The sequence below is a fragment of the Geospiza fortis genome, unplaced genomic scaffold (genome assembly GCF_000277835.1).
Source record: "Geospiza fortis unplaced genomic scaffold, GeoFor_1.0 scaffold138, whole genome shotgun sequence".
Classification (NCBI taxonomy): domain Eukaryota; kingdom Metazoa; phylum Chordata; class Aves; order Passeriformes; family Thraupidae; genus Geospiza; species Geospiza fortis.
Genome location: NW_005054307.1, coordinates 8,825,957 through 8,841,359, shown reverse-complemented (window position 1 = coordinate 8,841,359; position 15,403 = coordinate 8,825,957). Strand labels below are relative to the sequence as shown.

Sequence of the window (15,403 nt, the reverse complement as noted above, 5' to 3'; positions counted from 1 at the left end):
TTTGTATCTCTGCATACTTTCCTGGAGGTTTTAGGAGAGGTATCTCTCTGCTTTGAGAGTACCTTGAAGTTTGCCATTGTAAGCCTGAAACAGCCAGTGTTGACTAAACCCTGTGATAAAAGGGTAATTAAAGTCTCTACCAAGTGACTGATCCCCAGACTTTTCCTCTACAGCTGAGAGTTGCTGGCTTATTGATTTATTGGTTACATTTCCTAAAGAGCCCGTGTGTGCAGTGCTCCCCACACAGGAAGAGCCTTTCTTAGGTACTTAATGAGTGGTGAGTGGCTGGAAACCTCTGGGCTTGTCAAAAGCACTGGCCTGCTCTTACAGCACTTACACCCAACATGAATGGCCCTTTCTTTGGCAGTGACAGTGTCCTTCCCCATATTATGACTACTAACTTTGCACCTTGATGGGCAAATGGGCTTGATAACAACGCTGCTGGAAGCTAATAATGCTGACTGCTCTCTGGGCCCCATTTTCTTTGATTTGGGGATTTTGAGTTGGTTCTGAAACTTTTCTTTCACCTACAGTGCACTGTCTTAAGGTGAGTAGGCTCAGAAAGGGTTCCTAGAGAAAACCCTATGCTACAAATTACAAAAACAATACTTTGATGCACATTGCAATTATAACATTGCATGGTCAAAATGGCATCATGGAATCAGAAATTTTAGCCCTTGGAGGAGTTTATCTCAAGAGTCTCTGTACTCTTTGTGCTGATAAATTCTTACTGAAATGTTTGCTCATTTTCTTTTCTCCTTGCATGAGAGAGTTTGATAAAATCAAAATTAGTCTGGCTGAACTGCCAAAAATACAAATTAGATTTGCTCTGAGAACTTTGGAGCATTAAATAAGCAGGCAAACAGAGATATTGTGAGTTGGAAATATTTTTCCCTGTGTATTTGTTTCTCTTTTAAAGGTGCCCCTGAATTTCTGCCTAATTCTCTGCTTTCTTTCTTGCTGCTTGTTATGGTGGTGTCTCAACCCAGCAGCAGCCCTGATGCTACAGGGAGGAGGCTTGTACTTCCCAAGGGCCATGCAGCAACCTTTTGGGGATGAAGCACAGTGTGTGTGTTCCTGGGAGAGGCCTGCCAGGCAGGAAAATACACTTTCTCCTGGTCGGGTCTGTCCTGGACTGCACAGGCCTGAATGGCTTGTCTGAGTCTCCTTTTCAGTCCTGTCACCAGCTGGAGACAGAGCTCCCACTGACTGATCCACAGGCTGTGTCAGCTCAGTGGGGAATGGAGAGAACTGCCAGGCCTATAGAGGGCAATTAGCTCTCTGGTTAGGGGGACAGCTTGTTTTGCAAGGAGAGAAAATGGACTGAGAATGATCTAACTGTGACCAGCATTTAGTCATTTAGGAAAAAAAAAAAAGGAACAGCAGCTGCTTTGAGGATGCTGGAGAATACATGGAGGCTTTTCCCAGACCAATTTACCTTACTACCTTGTCTGGGAAATAGAGAATAATATTGAAATCTAGTCTGAAGCAGTATTTAGAAAGTCAGCTTGTGTGGCCCTTAGAAGTCCAATAAAGCATCCTTGTTGATATGGAAGGAAAAGGATGACATTGTTGGTCTCCTGTAATTAGCAGACTGTAGTTAACCATTATAAAATTGTGTTTATTAATGCCATACCTTGTGCAGAATTCAATTTTTTTAAAAACCACACTGGTGTGGTTGTCTTCAAAGATACTTGCATGCATGGTCTGCAGTAATGGCACATATTATGCACAGGTTGTTTTTTGTATACAGCCAAGAATCAAATAGAATTGTACCATTAATCATTTAAACAAAATTTCTTAAGGACTGAGCAAGGTTTGAAGTCTGCAGCCCTCATGAGCAGCGCTGACAGGGAGTTGCAAACACTTTGGGCAGCTCCTGAAAAATGTCCTGCTCACACCTTTGGGTGACCCTTGGACCTAGCATACATAAACAAGGCTTATGCTGAGCATGGAGCTCTGAGGAGACTGCTAAAGATGTTTTGAGACATTTTTAATTGTTTTTGGATGTTTGATAACAAAATAATTATTCTTTACTAAAGGCAGATGGTTCATTACATGTGGAGGGAATGCCAACAGGCCAAATGCTTTTTCAGAAACATGACTGATGAATTGGCCTGATAAATAGCTCTCTATTAAAATCCATTAGAATTATCCAGGAATGATGACAGTTTTCTGAATAAGTTGACAGTTTAATTGGGAGCTTGTGTTAAAACAGGTCCCAGCAATTCAGACCTTGGTTAATTTGCACTGCTTTTCCTATAAGCATTTGTCTTCCTCGTTGTTATAACTGATACGAACGTCTTTGGTTTAGACTTTCTATTATATATTGTCTTTTTGCAGCCGGGTAACCCATGCATCTGAGTCTGGGCTTTCTCTCGCCCACCAAATCCCTGCCCAAGGCATAAGCCCAGGGGGTTCCGACCACCCCCAAACAGGGAGTCGGGATCACAGGTCAGTCTCACCTGCCCCTGCATTCTGGGCTGCCATTTTGTCCCGTGACAAGTCCCTTCCCTAGTGTCCGATAGTTTCACTGTGGCAAAACACCGTGACTGCTTGGAGGTGCTCCTGCTGATGCAGCGCTAGCTACCCCTCCTCCTCACCAGCCTGAGGAGTACCAGTACTCTTGAGCCCAGGTCTTTTGCCTTGTTGCATGTTGCGCTACGAGCCGAGTTGAGCTGTCGGTCTAGCTCTAGGCTTATGCGTAAGGACACCTTGTTTCAAAGCAGAATTTCTCACCCAAAGGAAATGTGGATTCTGGCCATTACTAATGGACATGTGGCCAGAAAGATCCGCCTGAGGGCTTTCCAATGGTATCATGTAGTGGTCTGCAGTAACTCGAGTTTAACTTTTTGTAACGGATGGATTGAGGTGGTGAATGATGGTCTGTAATACACCCAGACCCAGGAAGCCCTGCAACATGGTTGTGCAACAATTGCATGCTTTGATAGCACCTTACACTGTTTTCTAATACAGGAAGCCAGATTGGGAGTGTTTCATGGTTACCAAAAGACCCTTTCAACTGAAAAAGCACAAGTTTAAAGTATTGCAGCAAGTACAAGAAAATGTACAATTAAAGCGAAAGCAGAAGTTTATTAGTTCCTGGTGACACTGGCATCAGCCTGTTGCTTCACTTGTGGTTCATCTGTTTTGCTGCGCTACCACTTTTGATGTTTTCTTTCTCTAAGGCCCCAAGCTGGAAAGCATAAAGCACTCCCAATTCCTGATACATAAGTGAGCTGAGGAAGCTACTTAGAAGCACTTGTGGCTGAGGGCGAGTCCTTTCTGAGAGCTGTGGCTGTGCTTGCGCGGGGCGGGGAGGAGACGTTCCAGAGCAAAAAAGGAGCAAAAGAAGTTGAAAAAGTGCTGCTGCTTTTGTTGTCATCGTTGTTTGAAATATGGAGGGGGTTGAATGACATGATTTGGTCCAACTTTTATTCATCTGAGCAACAACTTGCAAGGCCTGTTCCCATGTGTGAGGTCACTGGAGTGACTCCCATAAATAAGGGTGGCAAGAACTGGACCAGAAGTATCAAAAATAACTTAAAGAGGAATTTTCTTTCCCATTTTCCTTGATTAAAATTTGTTTCCTATTTCATTGTGCTAGTTTCTATTATGTAAAGATGGTGATCCTAAATAATCATTTGATTGTTGCCATTCATATGTAACAAGAACAAACTTTAAATTGGTCCAGGCAGAATCTTATTTTCTGCATCTCCCTTTTTTGTTGACATGACAGATGTGGAGGAATTTGCTTATCTTGTTATTGGGAAAAATTTGTTACAAAAAAGTTTTCTTTTTCCTTGGTAATTTGTTGTCAGATTATTAAACATCATCTTTATTTCATAATTTTTCATGTAACTAATATGAGTATACAACTCAGACTTTTTTTCCTAAAAATGTGGTTTTGGTGTCAATATTGCTTCTGTAAAATGTGAGATAACTCTGCAGCCTACCTCCATTAAAGCCAAACTAAATGAACATTGAAAAATCAGAGGATTGTTTGCCTGTAAGTGTAAAAATTGTCACAATAGTGGCAAAAAATTCAAACCTTTTAACATGATAAGGCTGAAATTCATTCCTGTAAAAAGGGTCAAGCCCAAGATTCTGTGGTCTTTTAGCCATTATCTTGCAATTTATCTAGATGGGTGAAAAAGTGTGTCTTTGGCAAGCAAACATCATGACTGAAGCCAAAATGCCCCTTCATCCTTATTTTGAGATCATGAGGGAGTTCAACCATGAGCTTAATGCTGGCCCTCTGCATAGGAGTGAATTTTACCCTTAAGACATTAAATGAATGATGTATCCCAAAGAGTTTCCAGATTAATCAAACATATGAGTCTTGTTGTAGGTCAGATTTTCTCATGCAGTTGTACACATTGCCTAGTCCTCACCCAAATCCATACTGATTTATTTGCCATATTCACTTGCATTTTGGGGATGAAGACATCCTTGCTAAGCTTGTGCTGTGTGTTCTCAGATTTTCTATTCTTGTTCTTCTGCTTTCTCTGTTCCTTCCATTGCTTTCTGCAGGTATTTAAACCCATGGTTCAAAAGAGAATATAATGTAGCTAAGTGGGTAGAAGATGTGAATAAAAACACAGAAGGACCATACTTTAGGTATTTTGTAAATTAATTCTATAATTCTCATTTTTTAGAGCTGTTCCAGAATATACAAATATCTTGGGACTCCTACCTTGTATAAAGCAATACAAGTTACTTAGGTGCAAAGGGCCCCTCTTCTTTTGCTGCATTTTGATGTCTGTTTTTGGCTTCATGTGCAATTTACAATTCTTTTTCTGAATGTTTTAATGAAGCCATTGAAAAGGGTGTGTGTAGTGCATGCGTTCCCACCATCATCTATAGCTTGTTAGTAGCTTTCTCATCATTTTATGCCAAATAGTGTTTTATGGGCATGAGACATATTTATCACTAATAAAATACTATTAACTTAAATAGAATTTTAATTTACTGAAGCAAGTAGTTTCATAACACATTCACTCTACCTACTGTCTTATTAGTGCATACTAAAATTTAAATTAAAAAAGAATAAAAAGTAGTGGTATTTTACCCTCAGCCTGCAATGAAATAATTTATATATTTTTATTGGAAAACTAAATTTATGAGAATATACTCTGTGCTCTAATTGTCAAACTGCTAATTAATCTGTTACAAGTGAGGTAGGGTTCAACCAAAAATATAACTTGTTTTTGAAAGGGAAGAGTGTGCATTATCTGTTACGTTCCAAGGTACAGAGAAAAAGCATGCATGAGGCTGGGCCCTTGTTGGACATGAATCAAGAGACTGAGAATGTTGCAGTATATTCCCAAAAGACACAGTCCCACAGCTGATACAGATCTCTGCATCAGCTGAAAAAATGAGCCAGCATAGGAGAGAATGGAAGACAGTTTATGACAAATGCATGAACAAAATCCATGAAGCTGTAAGCTGACGTATAAAAAATAAAGATAGTTACAGAAACACAAGTCAAAAGAATAATAAGCAAAACCTTCAACCAAAACAGTGAAGGATGGTAAGAACAAGTAAATAGAATCTTAATAGTTTTGCTACACAAGTAGACCTAATAAAAGTGCAACAGGACAGAAACATATGCTAAATGTGTACAGTGTGCATTTGGAAAAAAATATGATGGGAGTTGTATCACACGGTACTAATGAAACACTTTTATTCCAATAGTAACACTGGCAGACATTAAATGGCAGCGTAGGAATTTAGTCATTTTTAGAACTAAAAATGTCCCGAAGTCTTAAAACACCATAAAATGGTTACTTTTTAAAACTCTTTCTGTTTGTTTTCAACACCTCATAAATCACAGACAGAATAAGCTGCAGGAAAGGTTTCCAGTGAACAAACAGGAAAAATGAGTAAACCTTGGCCTGTCAGCCCTGATCTCAGTCCTGAAAAGGGAGAAGAGATCCCCCGTGCAAGAATCCAGGGCTTACAGGAGGTTGTTTTGATGGTGCCAGTCGGTATCAGAAAAGTCTCTTGGTACATGGGCATTCTGGCAGGGAGTATTGTGAGTCTGGTTGTTTCACTGCTGGGATACAGGGTCCAGGTCAGGTGTCTGCAGTTCAGCAAGCGTGTTCTAGAACTGGGGAGATCTAAGCACAGTTCTTTCTAGAGAGCCTCAGGCTGTGCAGGTTAAGGGAGCAGCTGAACACTTACCTGACCAGGAAGTCCACATCACTGCATATGGAACAAAATCTCTGTGTGTGGGAGGTCCTTTAGATTTGCCAACTAAGACTGATAATGACCAAAGGAAGCTGAAATTAGGCAAACTCACATAGGAGGTGAGGTGTGTTTTATTACCAAAACCTTTTCTAAAAACAGTGTCTTGACCTTTATTGTTCTGGCAAGGTCAACGGCTGCCCACTATAACGTAATCCCATAGCTGTCTTTCAGGGTTTTTGTATCAGAAGCCCTGTGGTAGCCATAAACAAAAACATTGATGGAATATGAAGATAGCACTATTTTAATACAGGTTACTTTAAATGGTTTAGTTAAACAGGGTTAAAAATCTGTTGGCATACTCATAATTTGGTTGTCATTTTTTAGTATCAGTATATTTTTATTTAGTAACTAGATTAAATTGATGGGAGTGTGCCCTGCCCCTGAGGGTATTCAGCTGTTACACCGAATGAGTCACATTTTTAATTGTATTTGAGATAAACCAAGCATTTTTGGCATGTAAATGAGGATTAAGCTGACCCATGTGAGTTTTAAAGGCTATATATCAGCAGAGATGAAACATAAATCAAATTTTTTGTACCACAGAAGCTTACTAATCACTGCCTGCAGCAGTTACCCATAGAAATCAGAGAGCAACTAGAATAAATTTAGAAATCTGAATTGTCCTAACTAAATGAGGTAATCATGGGGAAGTATTCTGCAGACACATTATGGAAGGCAAAAGATTGGATCTCCTGAGATGAGTTGCTGTGGGTTTACAAGAGGTTGAACTAACAGTTTCTCCACAAAAATCAGGTGCAATTTTGCTTAATGATAGCATGGGCAGGAAAAGACTGTTCCTAAGAATGGTGTGTCAGAACATCTTGTGGCTGGGTTTTGAGCCTGGGCCTGTGAAGCGATTCACAAACAGAACGAAACAGATCTTACTTGAGAAACTAGAACATCAGGCTGAAGTCAGACTGTCCAGCTGGTACTGTATTTTATGAGTCAGTGTCAGGATAAGACATTTACACCAGATATTTAGCTGAGTAGTATTCATGTTGCTAATCATCTTTGATTTCTCTGTTCCTTTAAATGTGTCCTGAAAGTGATACTGCTGTTGTGCTTGTCTCCTTGTAGTTTTAGGACTAATATGTTGATGACTGCTGCTGTTGTAGGAAGAGTTGAAATAGAAAAAGGAAAAATGACAAAAAACTTTCTAGGAAAGTTGCAGATTTTCAGAAAATAGAGATATTAGTCATCACCAAGATTTTCTCCATCTACTTAAAATACCCTGTATAAATCTTAATTTGTCTCTCTAACACCTGATTTCCTAGTAATTTTTTTTCTAGTCTACAAGTCTGATGGGTATTTCATATAATTACTTTTTATAATGATAGTAATAATAGTAGCTGGTGTGTCTGACATCAGAAGACTCCCTAGTGTGGGATTCCCATCTGTAAGAAAATAAGATCTGTGAAGGAAACTCATTTTCCTGCTTAAAGTCTAGTCTAGATTTTAATTCTGTATGCCAGGCTATAACTACATAACCTCAGCAATAAAATCAGGCAGGAAGCCTCTCCCTGAATTTAGCTTCTCTGTAAGGGATATTATTTTATGAATGTGCTGCTACTGCTTATTCTTGTTACTGACAATTACAATGTCCACTGCACAGGCTGACCTTCTGAAATATGGTTAAGGATTACTCAGAATTCTCACTGAATCTAAAAGACTTGATGGAGCCATGATGGAATCAGAAAACAAACTGCCAGAAACCCCAAACGTGGCATTTCTGTAGATAATGATAAAGAAAAAAGTCTAGAAGGCACCTTCTAAAGTGTTGAGCCGCCTACATTTGATTTAATGCAAGTATTTACAATAAGTTATATTTTATGAGTTACTTAAACACAAAAGTGATTTACAAGCAAAGGATTTTTTAGATGGAGACCCAGAGCACATAACAAGAAGGAAAATGGCTGTCCTAAATCAGAAGGGCATAAAGAAGGGACATGGAAGGAGGAGACAGTAGGCTGTAATTTCCTTCCAATTTCTAATGCTCTGTTGTGTCCTTGCCTTTTTCTCAGTTCCTCTTTAGTTGACCATCTCCATTACTTTCTTTTGTGAGCATCCAGCTGAGGCCAGAGCCATGACCAGCCCTTGGCAAGCTGCTCTTGCTGAGACAGCTCTGGACTGTGCTTAAAATAAAAAACAAACTAACAAGCCTTTTCTGTATTACCAAAGCAAAATACTGTTATTGTTGGCAGATAATGAAAAATGCCTTCTGATGTCTGGATCAGGGGTTTGTTTCAAGAGTTAGGGAGAAGGGCTCATTGAAGCATGTGAGTGCCTGCTTCTGAGGCATAGTTCACTGCTCCAAGTGACAGCTCAAGCCACAACCATTGTCTCTTCTGCAGCCCCTCCATAAGCCTGCTCTCCCCTCTGCTGCTGCTCCTTCTGAGGACATGTGTGCACATCTGTGGCTTTGAAAAGGAACTTACTTTAAAATGTTTAGCCACACCAGTGTTTTTAGAAGATCCTAATGTAGGATCTGGGCTGATGATGTCATACGAAGAGCTGTATCCACAGCAGCAAAGGTCAGATTAGACTGATAGGGTCTATATTTGGGCTTGCGATGCTTTCACCAGGTTGAATGTTAATTGAATTTCATTACATTATTTCCATCTGCAAAAGAGAATCACTCACAGTTCATGAAGAGTTCAGATCTGTCAGGGCCACCTGCCTTGAGTTCAGCTATAATGACACTCAAAATTGCAAAACGTTTAGTTGTGTGACCAGGTGACACATTTTGCACTGTTTCTTGTGGGCCAACATTTGCTGTTTAGGGACAAGAGGGGAGCAGGTAGGCCCAAGGCTGCAGGGACTGCTTCTGGATGTCTTCTTGCTGCCACAGTGTTTGTTGTGAATCACAGAATGGTCTCCACACACTCTTAGTTTTAGCTTTCAGGATAGAAAGACACAAAGTGGCTACTCTATCTTGCTTTCTGTTCAAAAATTAGAGTTTTTGCAGGTGAGGTGCATGGTTTCATTTGGGGCTGGCCGTAAAACTCTAAATCTCTGTTGTGGTGTGTACTGGTTTCTTGTGAAAGTTTCAGCTGGAAGCAACATTTGGCATGAAAGCTAATGGATTTGATTGCAGGAGAACTGAAACCCTAGTGAAAGCTAAGTGGATCCCACCCTTGACCAAAACTGCCAAGTTTTCCTACCTTTAACCCCAGCATTACCTGCAAGTGTCCCTGAATGCTGTCTCTCCATCCTGTAAATGAGAAAGGGCCAGACATGACCTTTCTCATTTAAAGTATATGTAAATCTGGGATACACAGCACATACACAATTGCAGGGCATAACCTGAAAGGTGATCAAAACCACCTCAAACAATGTTGTTTATCACAGAAGATGCACTGTAAGATCTGTGAGCATATGCTGAGTCGTGTATGCTCACAGTCTCAGTAGCTGGCACTAAAGATGACAAAAACCAGCACATAACTCTATAACAAAATAAGTGGTGAGGCCCTGTGAGGGGAAGGCAAGGTCACTTCTGTAAGTGTGCAACTGCATTCTTGATGTGTTGGCTGTAGAGTTGCAGCTGGGCAGCAGAGCTCACATCGGTTAGATGTGCAAACTGCAGGTGAGCAGGCAGTGCGAAGGGGGTTTGAGAAGAAGGATATGTAGGCAGCTACACTGGAGGCTTGGCCTTCAAAATCTTTGGAAAAGGCAGCATTGTGTTTCAGTTATGGTGCAAAGCTTCCTGGCTGAAAGGCTCAGTTAGGGATCCTGCTTAGAGGACCCACTTGTGCAGGGAAAATATTCAAGATGCTCCATCCTTTGGGGGATTATTACTCCTTCCAGGATTGCCTGCTCAGATGGATGGACAGGAAGATTGGCTGTGGCTTTTCCTTTCACTGTGGCCTTCTTTTAGAGTATCTAAAATGTGAAGAGCCTGTGGTGTGAGGTGTCGTGCCTGGTGTGGTGAAAGAGATGGGAGATGCCTCCATTCTGTGCCACCTCCCTGGCTGTGCTACCTTATAAACAGCTTTCTGGTAGGGCTTGCCAAGTCAGATTCCACTAGCCCAGCTCCTTGTTTCTGATCTCCAAGTGCATTGTTGCAAATTTTAAAATGAAAATATAAAATTCTACTGCAGCAATGGGGTAAAAATTGTGAATAATTGTATTACTAATAATATGTAAAATCTGCTCTCCTTATTTTCTCCCCTCCCTCTTCTCCTTATATTCTTCATTCTAGATCCACAAATAGTTTATTAGTGATAGTCCAAGTGGGGGCAGAGATGAGAGGACTTGTATGGATAGTGAACAGCAGGGCACTGTTGACAACCTTTCCCTGGATTTTTTTTGTTTTAAATTAACCTGTTTTCTTGCGTGCACAGTTTGGTGCCCAGATCCATGATGACGGACATACAGAAACCTTGTTTTATACTACAGTAGCTGTTTCAGGGTTTTTCTTCCTGAAAACATTGGTGTATGTCCAGTTCATCTTAATGGGTGATCAATGTGCAGGTACTGAAGATGTATGCTTCCATGTTTGGATAATTGTACCAATGCAAATCTCTTAAATGCTGCTGAACTTAGAGGCTACCACATGAGGCATTAGAGGATCATGAGCCAGAGTAGAGAGCTCTCATCATATAATTTCCATTGACACCTTGTTGCTTGTGGCTACCATCAGTCATTGTTTGTGTGGGAGGCAAGAGAATCTGCTATTGTAGGGAGCTACAGACACCACAAAATGATATAATAGACCAAAATAAAGGAACAATTATTTAAAGGTAAATAAATTTCACTTATTGTTATGGAAAGTTTCCACCTTCAGGGACACATGAACTCAGAAGATAACTAGATAGCAGTGCTCAGGGAGGGCTGAGTGATATGCTTGCAGTATTAAAAGGCCTCCTGTGGTGAATGCCCTTGGTCTGCACAAGAGAACAAGGGGCTAGGATAGCTCAATTTTTCTACTTTGAGGCCTTTTTTTCATTTTACTCTGCCCAGATTTAGAGGCTAATAGGAACCTCTCAAGTGGGGAAAGTGCAGAATCTCAAAACAGAAGCATAAGAGTTTTTCTTGGGTATAAAATTTCAGTCAATAATGTGCTGTTGCCTTATTGACATGAAAAGAATGCCTTTCATGTGATACAAACATTTACTTGCTCCTGCTTACTCTACTCACCTTGTACAGAAATGCTGATTGCCATTGACTAATCAGTCCATTTTTGTATATTCTCATCAGACTCTTTCTTTGGCTGGAACAATATGCACTGTATGATGCTTGCATGTATAACAATTTGTTATTAGCACTTTGTATATGCCTTTGTTACTTCACAACTAACAGTTTGGCCTCCAAATGCATGCATTTGTGTAAATTAATGTTACAAAAATAATAGATTTATTTGCTATGTTTGTATCAATTTAGGAGATGTGTAAGATATGCATAAAGACACATAATTGCCATTTAGTCACTGGGAGAAGACATTTGTTCAGCTTGTATTATACAATTACTGTTTCTATTTAGGCTTTATGCTTTTAGTTGTGTATTTATTCAGTTGCAGATTTGGTTTTTAATAATTTTATAATGATTAATTACAGTACCATACAAAACAGTTTAAGAAATAATTTTTGTTATACAATTCTAGTAAGAAGTAGCAAATTTTTTTCTTCCAGTGTTCCTGAAATCTCTAAATACCTTTATTTATATAATGAAATTATAAGACTACTGATCAATCAATTTTATCCCCCTGATATTGAGCTAATAATAAGCTATATTCTTGGCTCTGAACCAAGCTTCAGAGTAATGGCAGTTGCTGTTGCAGTGCTAGAATGCAAAGACATCACATTTATTTTATGTGTTTCAACATCTCAGGACACTGTCTCCTGCAAAGTCTCCGTCTTCATCCACTGGATCTATTGCTTCCAGCAGAAAATACCCTTACCCGATGCCACCACTTCCTGATGAAGAGAAAAAAGTCAACAGGCAAAGTGCCAGGGTATGTGTCCCTCTTCTCTCTGCATTTCACCAGTGACTTGATTTACTGATAGTTTTTCAAAAAGAAACTGTGGCAGATTAACATCTTTGACCAACAAGGAGAGCTGGAATGGCATTTCCTTTGCACCCTGAAGTTCTGAAGCTGCTGAGCCTCTGGCAGTGATGAAGGCCTCAACAGCTGTGTTTACAGGCAGCTTTTCAGGTTGCTCTTAAAGCTGCCCTGAAACCCAGATTTCATTACATTTCTTATTTCAAGCTGAAAATGTGCCCTGGATAGCTGCTTTCCAGTTTATGGAAATGTAAAAATTTCCAGTTAAGCAGCATGTGGAGTGCTTGCAGGCCTGGAGGGACTTCACTGCTGTGCAACTTGAGCCCAGCCTGGCCCTCCTAGAGTGACCAGGAACTACTGGAATGTGTGCTGGATAGTAACATCTCATACGGAGAGATTTCCAGCTGCTCCAAAAGGCTTTTATTTCCTTTGTGTCAATTCAGACATAGCAGGTATTTGAATAAGCAAAAAAGTCTGAAATTTGCTTTAGGAGCTTTACTTGCAATACCCTTGGTTGATGTTGCTGATGCTGATGAGATTCTCATCACTGTTCTCTGTCCTTTTTTTTTTAAGAAAAAAGGAATGGAGTGCTGCTGAGGGAACCTGCAAGCTGCTCCCCAAGTGCTGCTTGGGGCAGAAGTTTGTGTGAGGTGCACCACAGGGTTTTCCAAGGCAGCTTGGAGCCTGGGCTGTACTGGTGTAAGTCAGCCTTGGAGCTGCTTTGGCAGCCGCTCAAACCCACAGCAGAAAGTCATGTTGCTCTGAGCAGAGTTAGGCAGATGAAAATGGGAAGTTATCTCTGCACTAATATTAGCGTAACTCTAAGGTATAAGTTGTCTAGTACAAGTTTGATGCTACACTGACATTTCTCTTTCAAAAAGAAAACTGAACTCCCAGCCATGGGCTGACTATGCTGACTGCAAGTTGTGCTGAAATGCTGAAGCCTGTCTGCTCACTTGGTGAACAGATACCCACCAGAGGCTGGGAGGAGATTTGGTGACCCAAGTGATGCAGATGCAGTTCCCCAAACAAGCTCCTTGCACTGTTTGGGTGACAGCCTGTTTTATGTTGGTGTTCAATGTGTGTTTGTGTTTATTTTCCCCCTCTCCAGCTTTGGGAGACATCCATCTAGCTGCAGTGTTTTCCTGGGGTCACATCAGAACTGTTTACTTTGGATTTTATAGAAACTCAGCATCACTGAGTCACTGCACATTCATCTGCTCTTCAGACAATTTGAAAGATCAACAGAGGTGCCCGTGATATCGTATTGCAGTGATAACCTCCTGTCATGTGGAAAGGAAAAAAACAGTCTTTTTTTTTTTTTTCTTTCTTTTTTGTTGACTTGTATTTTATGGATTTGATGAACAACCAAAATCATAACATTTGACAGAGAATAATTAGCCCAGATGTGACAAGGCTGTTCCGCATGGTGACCTAGAATCCCAGCTGCAGTCCATTTGCCAGTCCTGTGTAAGAGAGGTTTTTCTCTGGTTTACTGCAGTCCTGAGTCAGATCAGAGTGGAACTGGGAACATGCCTCACGGAGAGCCCAGCTGATGTAAACTTGTACGCTGTATGCATGAACCTTGTGTTCTTTACTTTCCACATGTAAGGGAAAAACAACATACTGTAGTAGAGATTAGCATGCAGGAGTAAGAAACATAGGAATTTTTTTTGTGTCAGGATTTCAAGCTTTGAAAGGCAACTATTTGACACAAACGGCAAACAAACAAAGATTATATCTTTTTTTTTTTTACCTTACATGTTTATAATCTCAGTATACAGATTGTATATATGTAAACATTCAATAATGTCAAAAATAGCTGTTATATGTATGTGTATTTTGCCAAATGCCTAAAGAAACAGTCATGACTAACATCATCACACTTCAGATTTTCTAATATTATGAGCAGACATCCTTGGAAATACAGAAAGTACAGTACTGTAAAACTGTGTCTCTCAGAAACTGGTGTTTGACCAAAATCTATACAACTTTTTCAGCATCTTATACTGTCTTGACAATCTCAATTGTACAGTAGACTGCGGAAACCAGTACAGCAGCACTTCGTCTTAAATCATCATAAAAGGAACCAGCCAAAATCCCTTGTTTAGTAAGATAACCACTGTATCCTCTCACAGGTGTAATCAAGAATGATTTGGCAGACAGCAGAGTCTTTAAGTCATGTGCCCAAACTTACTGGACATTTGGGAATACTTCTAAGTGGTCAACTCAGGATGTGGTGATGTGAAGTCTGTCTGTGAGAGTTGCTGTGTATTTTTGATAGAGCATTTCAGACACTGTTTTAGATGGCAAGGCATAGGCTTATGAGAAGTATAACGATTTCACTGCACTAGATAATAACAGTGCTGGGCAAGTGGCCAGTTTCATTACTGTCTTTCAATTTTTATTTATTACTGGAATCGCATTTACCATGCGCTTGAATGCTATGCTTGCTGCCCCTGAAGCCCCCTTGACAATTTTTTGGGGCATTAAACTGAGCACAAATGAATTTAGCTTAAAAAGAATAAGGGGGGGGGGAACAACTCTTTACCATGTTAATCTTGTCTGTAAGTTGATGGTTGTATTTCTAACACCCGAGACTTCTGAAGGTTGTTGTAAAGCAAATGCCTTCTGGTTGGGAATTTTCAGTTAGTGAGAAACTGGACCATATTTAATCAGTTTCTAATTCTCTAGTTTTCCAAAACTGACTACTTCTTAGCTTCAGGTAGTACCATTGCAGAATAAAACACCTGACTCTGTGGTGCAGTTGAATACCCTACCCAACAGCTGTATGATTAATTAGATATTATTGTATTGGGAACATCTACGGTGTTTCTGAATCTTCTACCTCTTTCATGTATTTCCTTTAGTAAGTGAACCCAACACTTGCAGCCTTTTAATGTATTTTTTTAACTTTTACGTCTCTCAATAAAGTCAGATATATGTAAGATTAAATTAATAAATGTTTAAAGATGTTGGCAGCTGTAAAATATGTAAGATTTTTAGATGCACTATATTTTATGATTAGGCTGTATGTTGGATTATGACAAAATATTGGCCTTGGCATTCAAATGATTTTCTCACAGTCAACAGGTTCTGGTAAGTATTTGGAAAAAGACGAATATATGTGAGCACAAGTGGGTGCAGACTGAC

The 15,403-nt window shown here is 40.0% G+C and overlaps 1 protein-coding gene across 1 annotated transcript in view; it reads left to right on the top strand.

The window, feature by feature from the left end:
- Positions 1-15,247, top strand: part of ADAM22 (ADAM metallopeptidase domain 22) — a 114,998-nt gene extending 99,751 nt beyond the window's left edge. The window contains exons 29-31 of the mRNA XM_031066827.1: positions 4,534-4,620; positions 12,079-12,202; positions 13,362-15,247. Of these exons, the coding sequence (XP_030922687.1) occupies positions 4,534-4,620; positions 12,079-12,202; positions 13,362-13,382 (232 nt within the window). The 3' untranslated portion in view covers positions 13,383-15,247. The remainder of the gene's footprint in view (positions 1-4,533; positions 4,621-12,078; positions 12,203-13,361) is intronic.
- Positions 15,248-15,403: the final 156 nt, after the last annotated feature.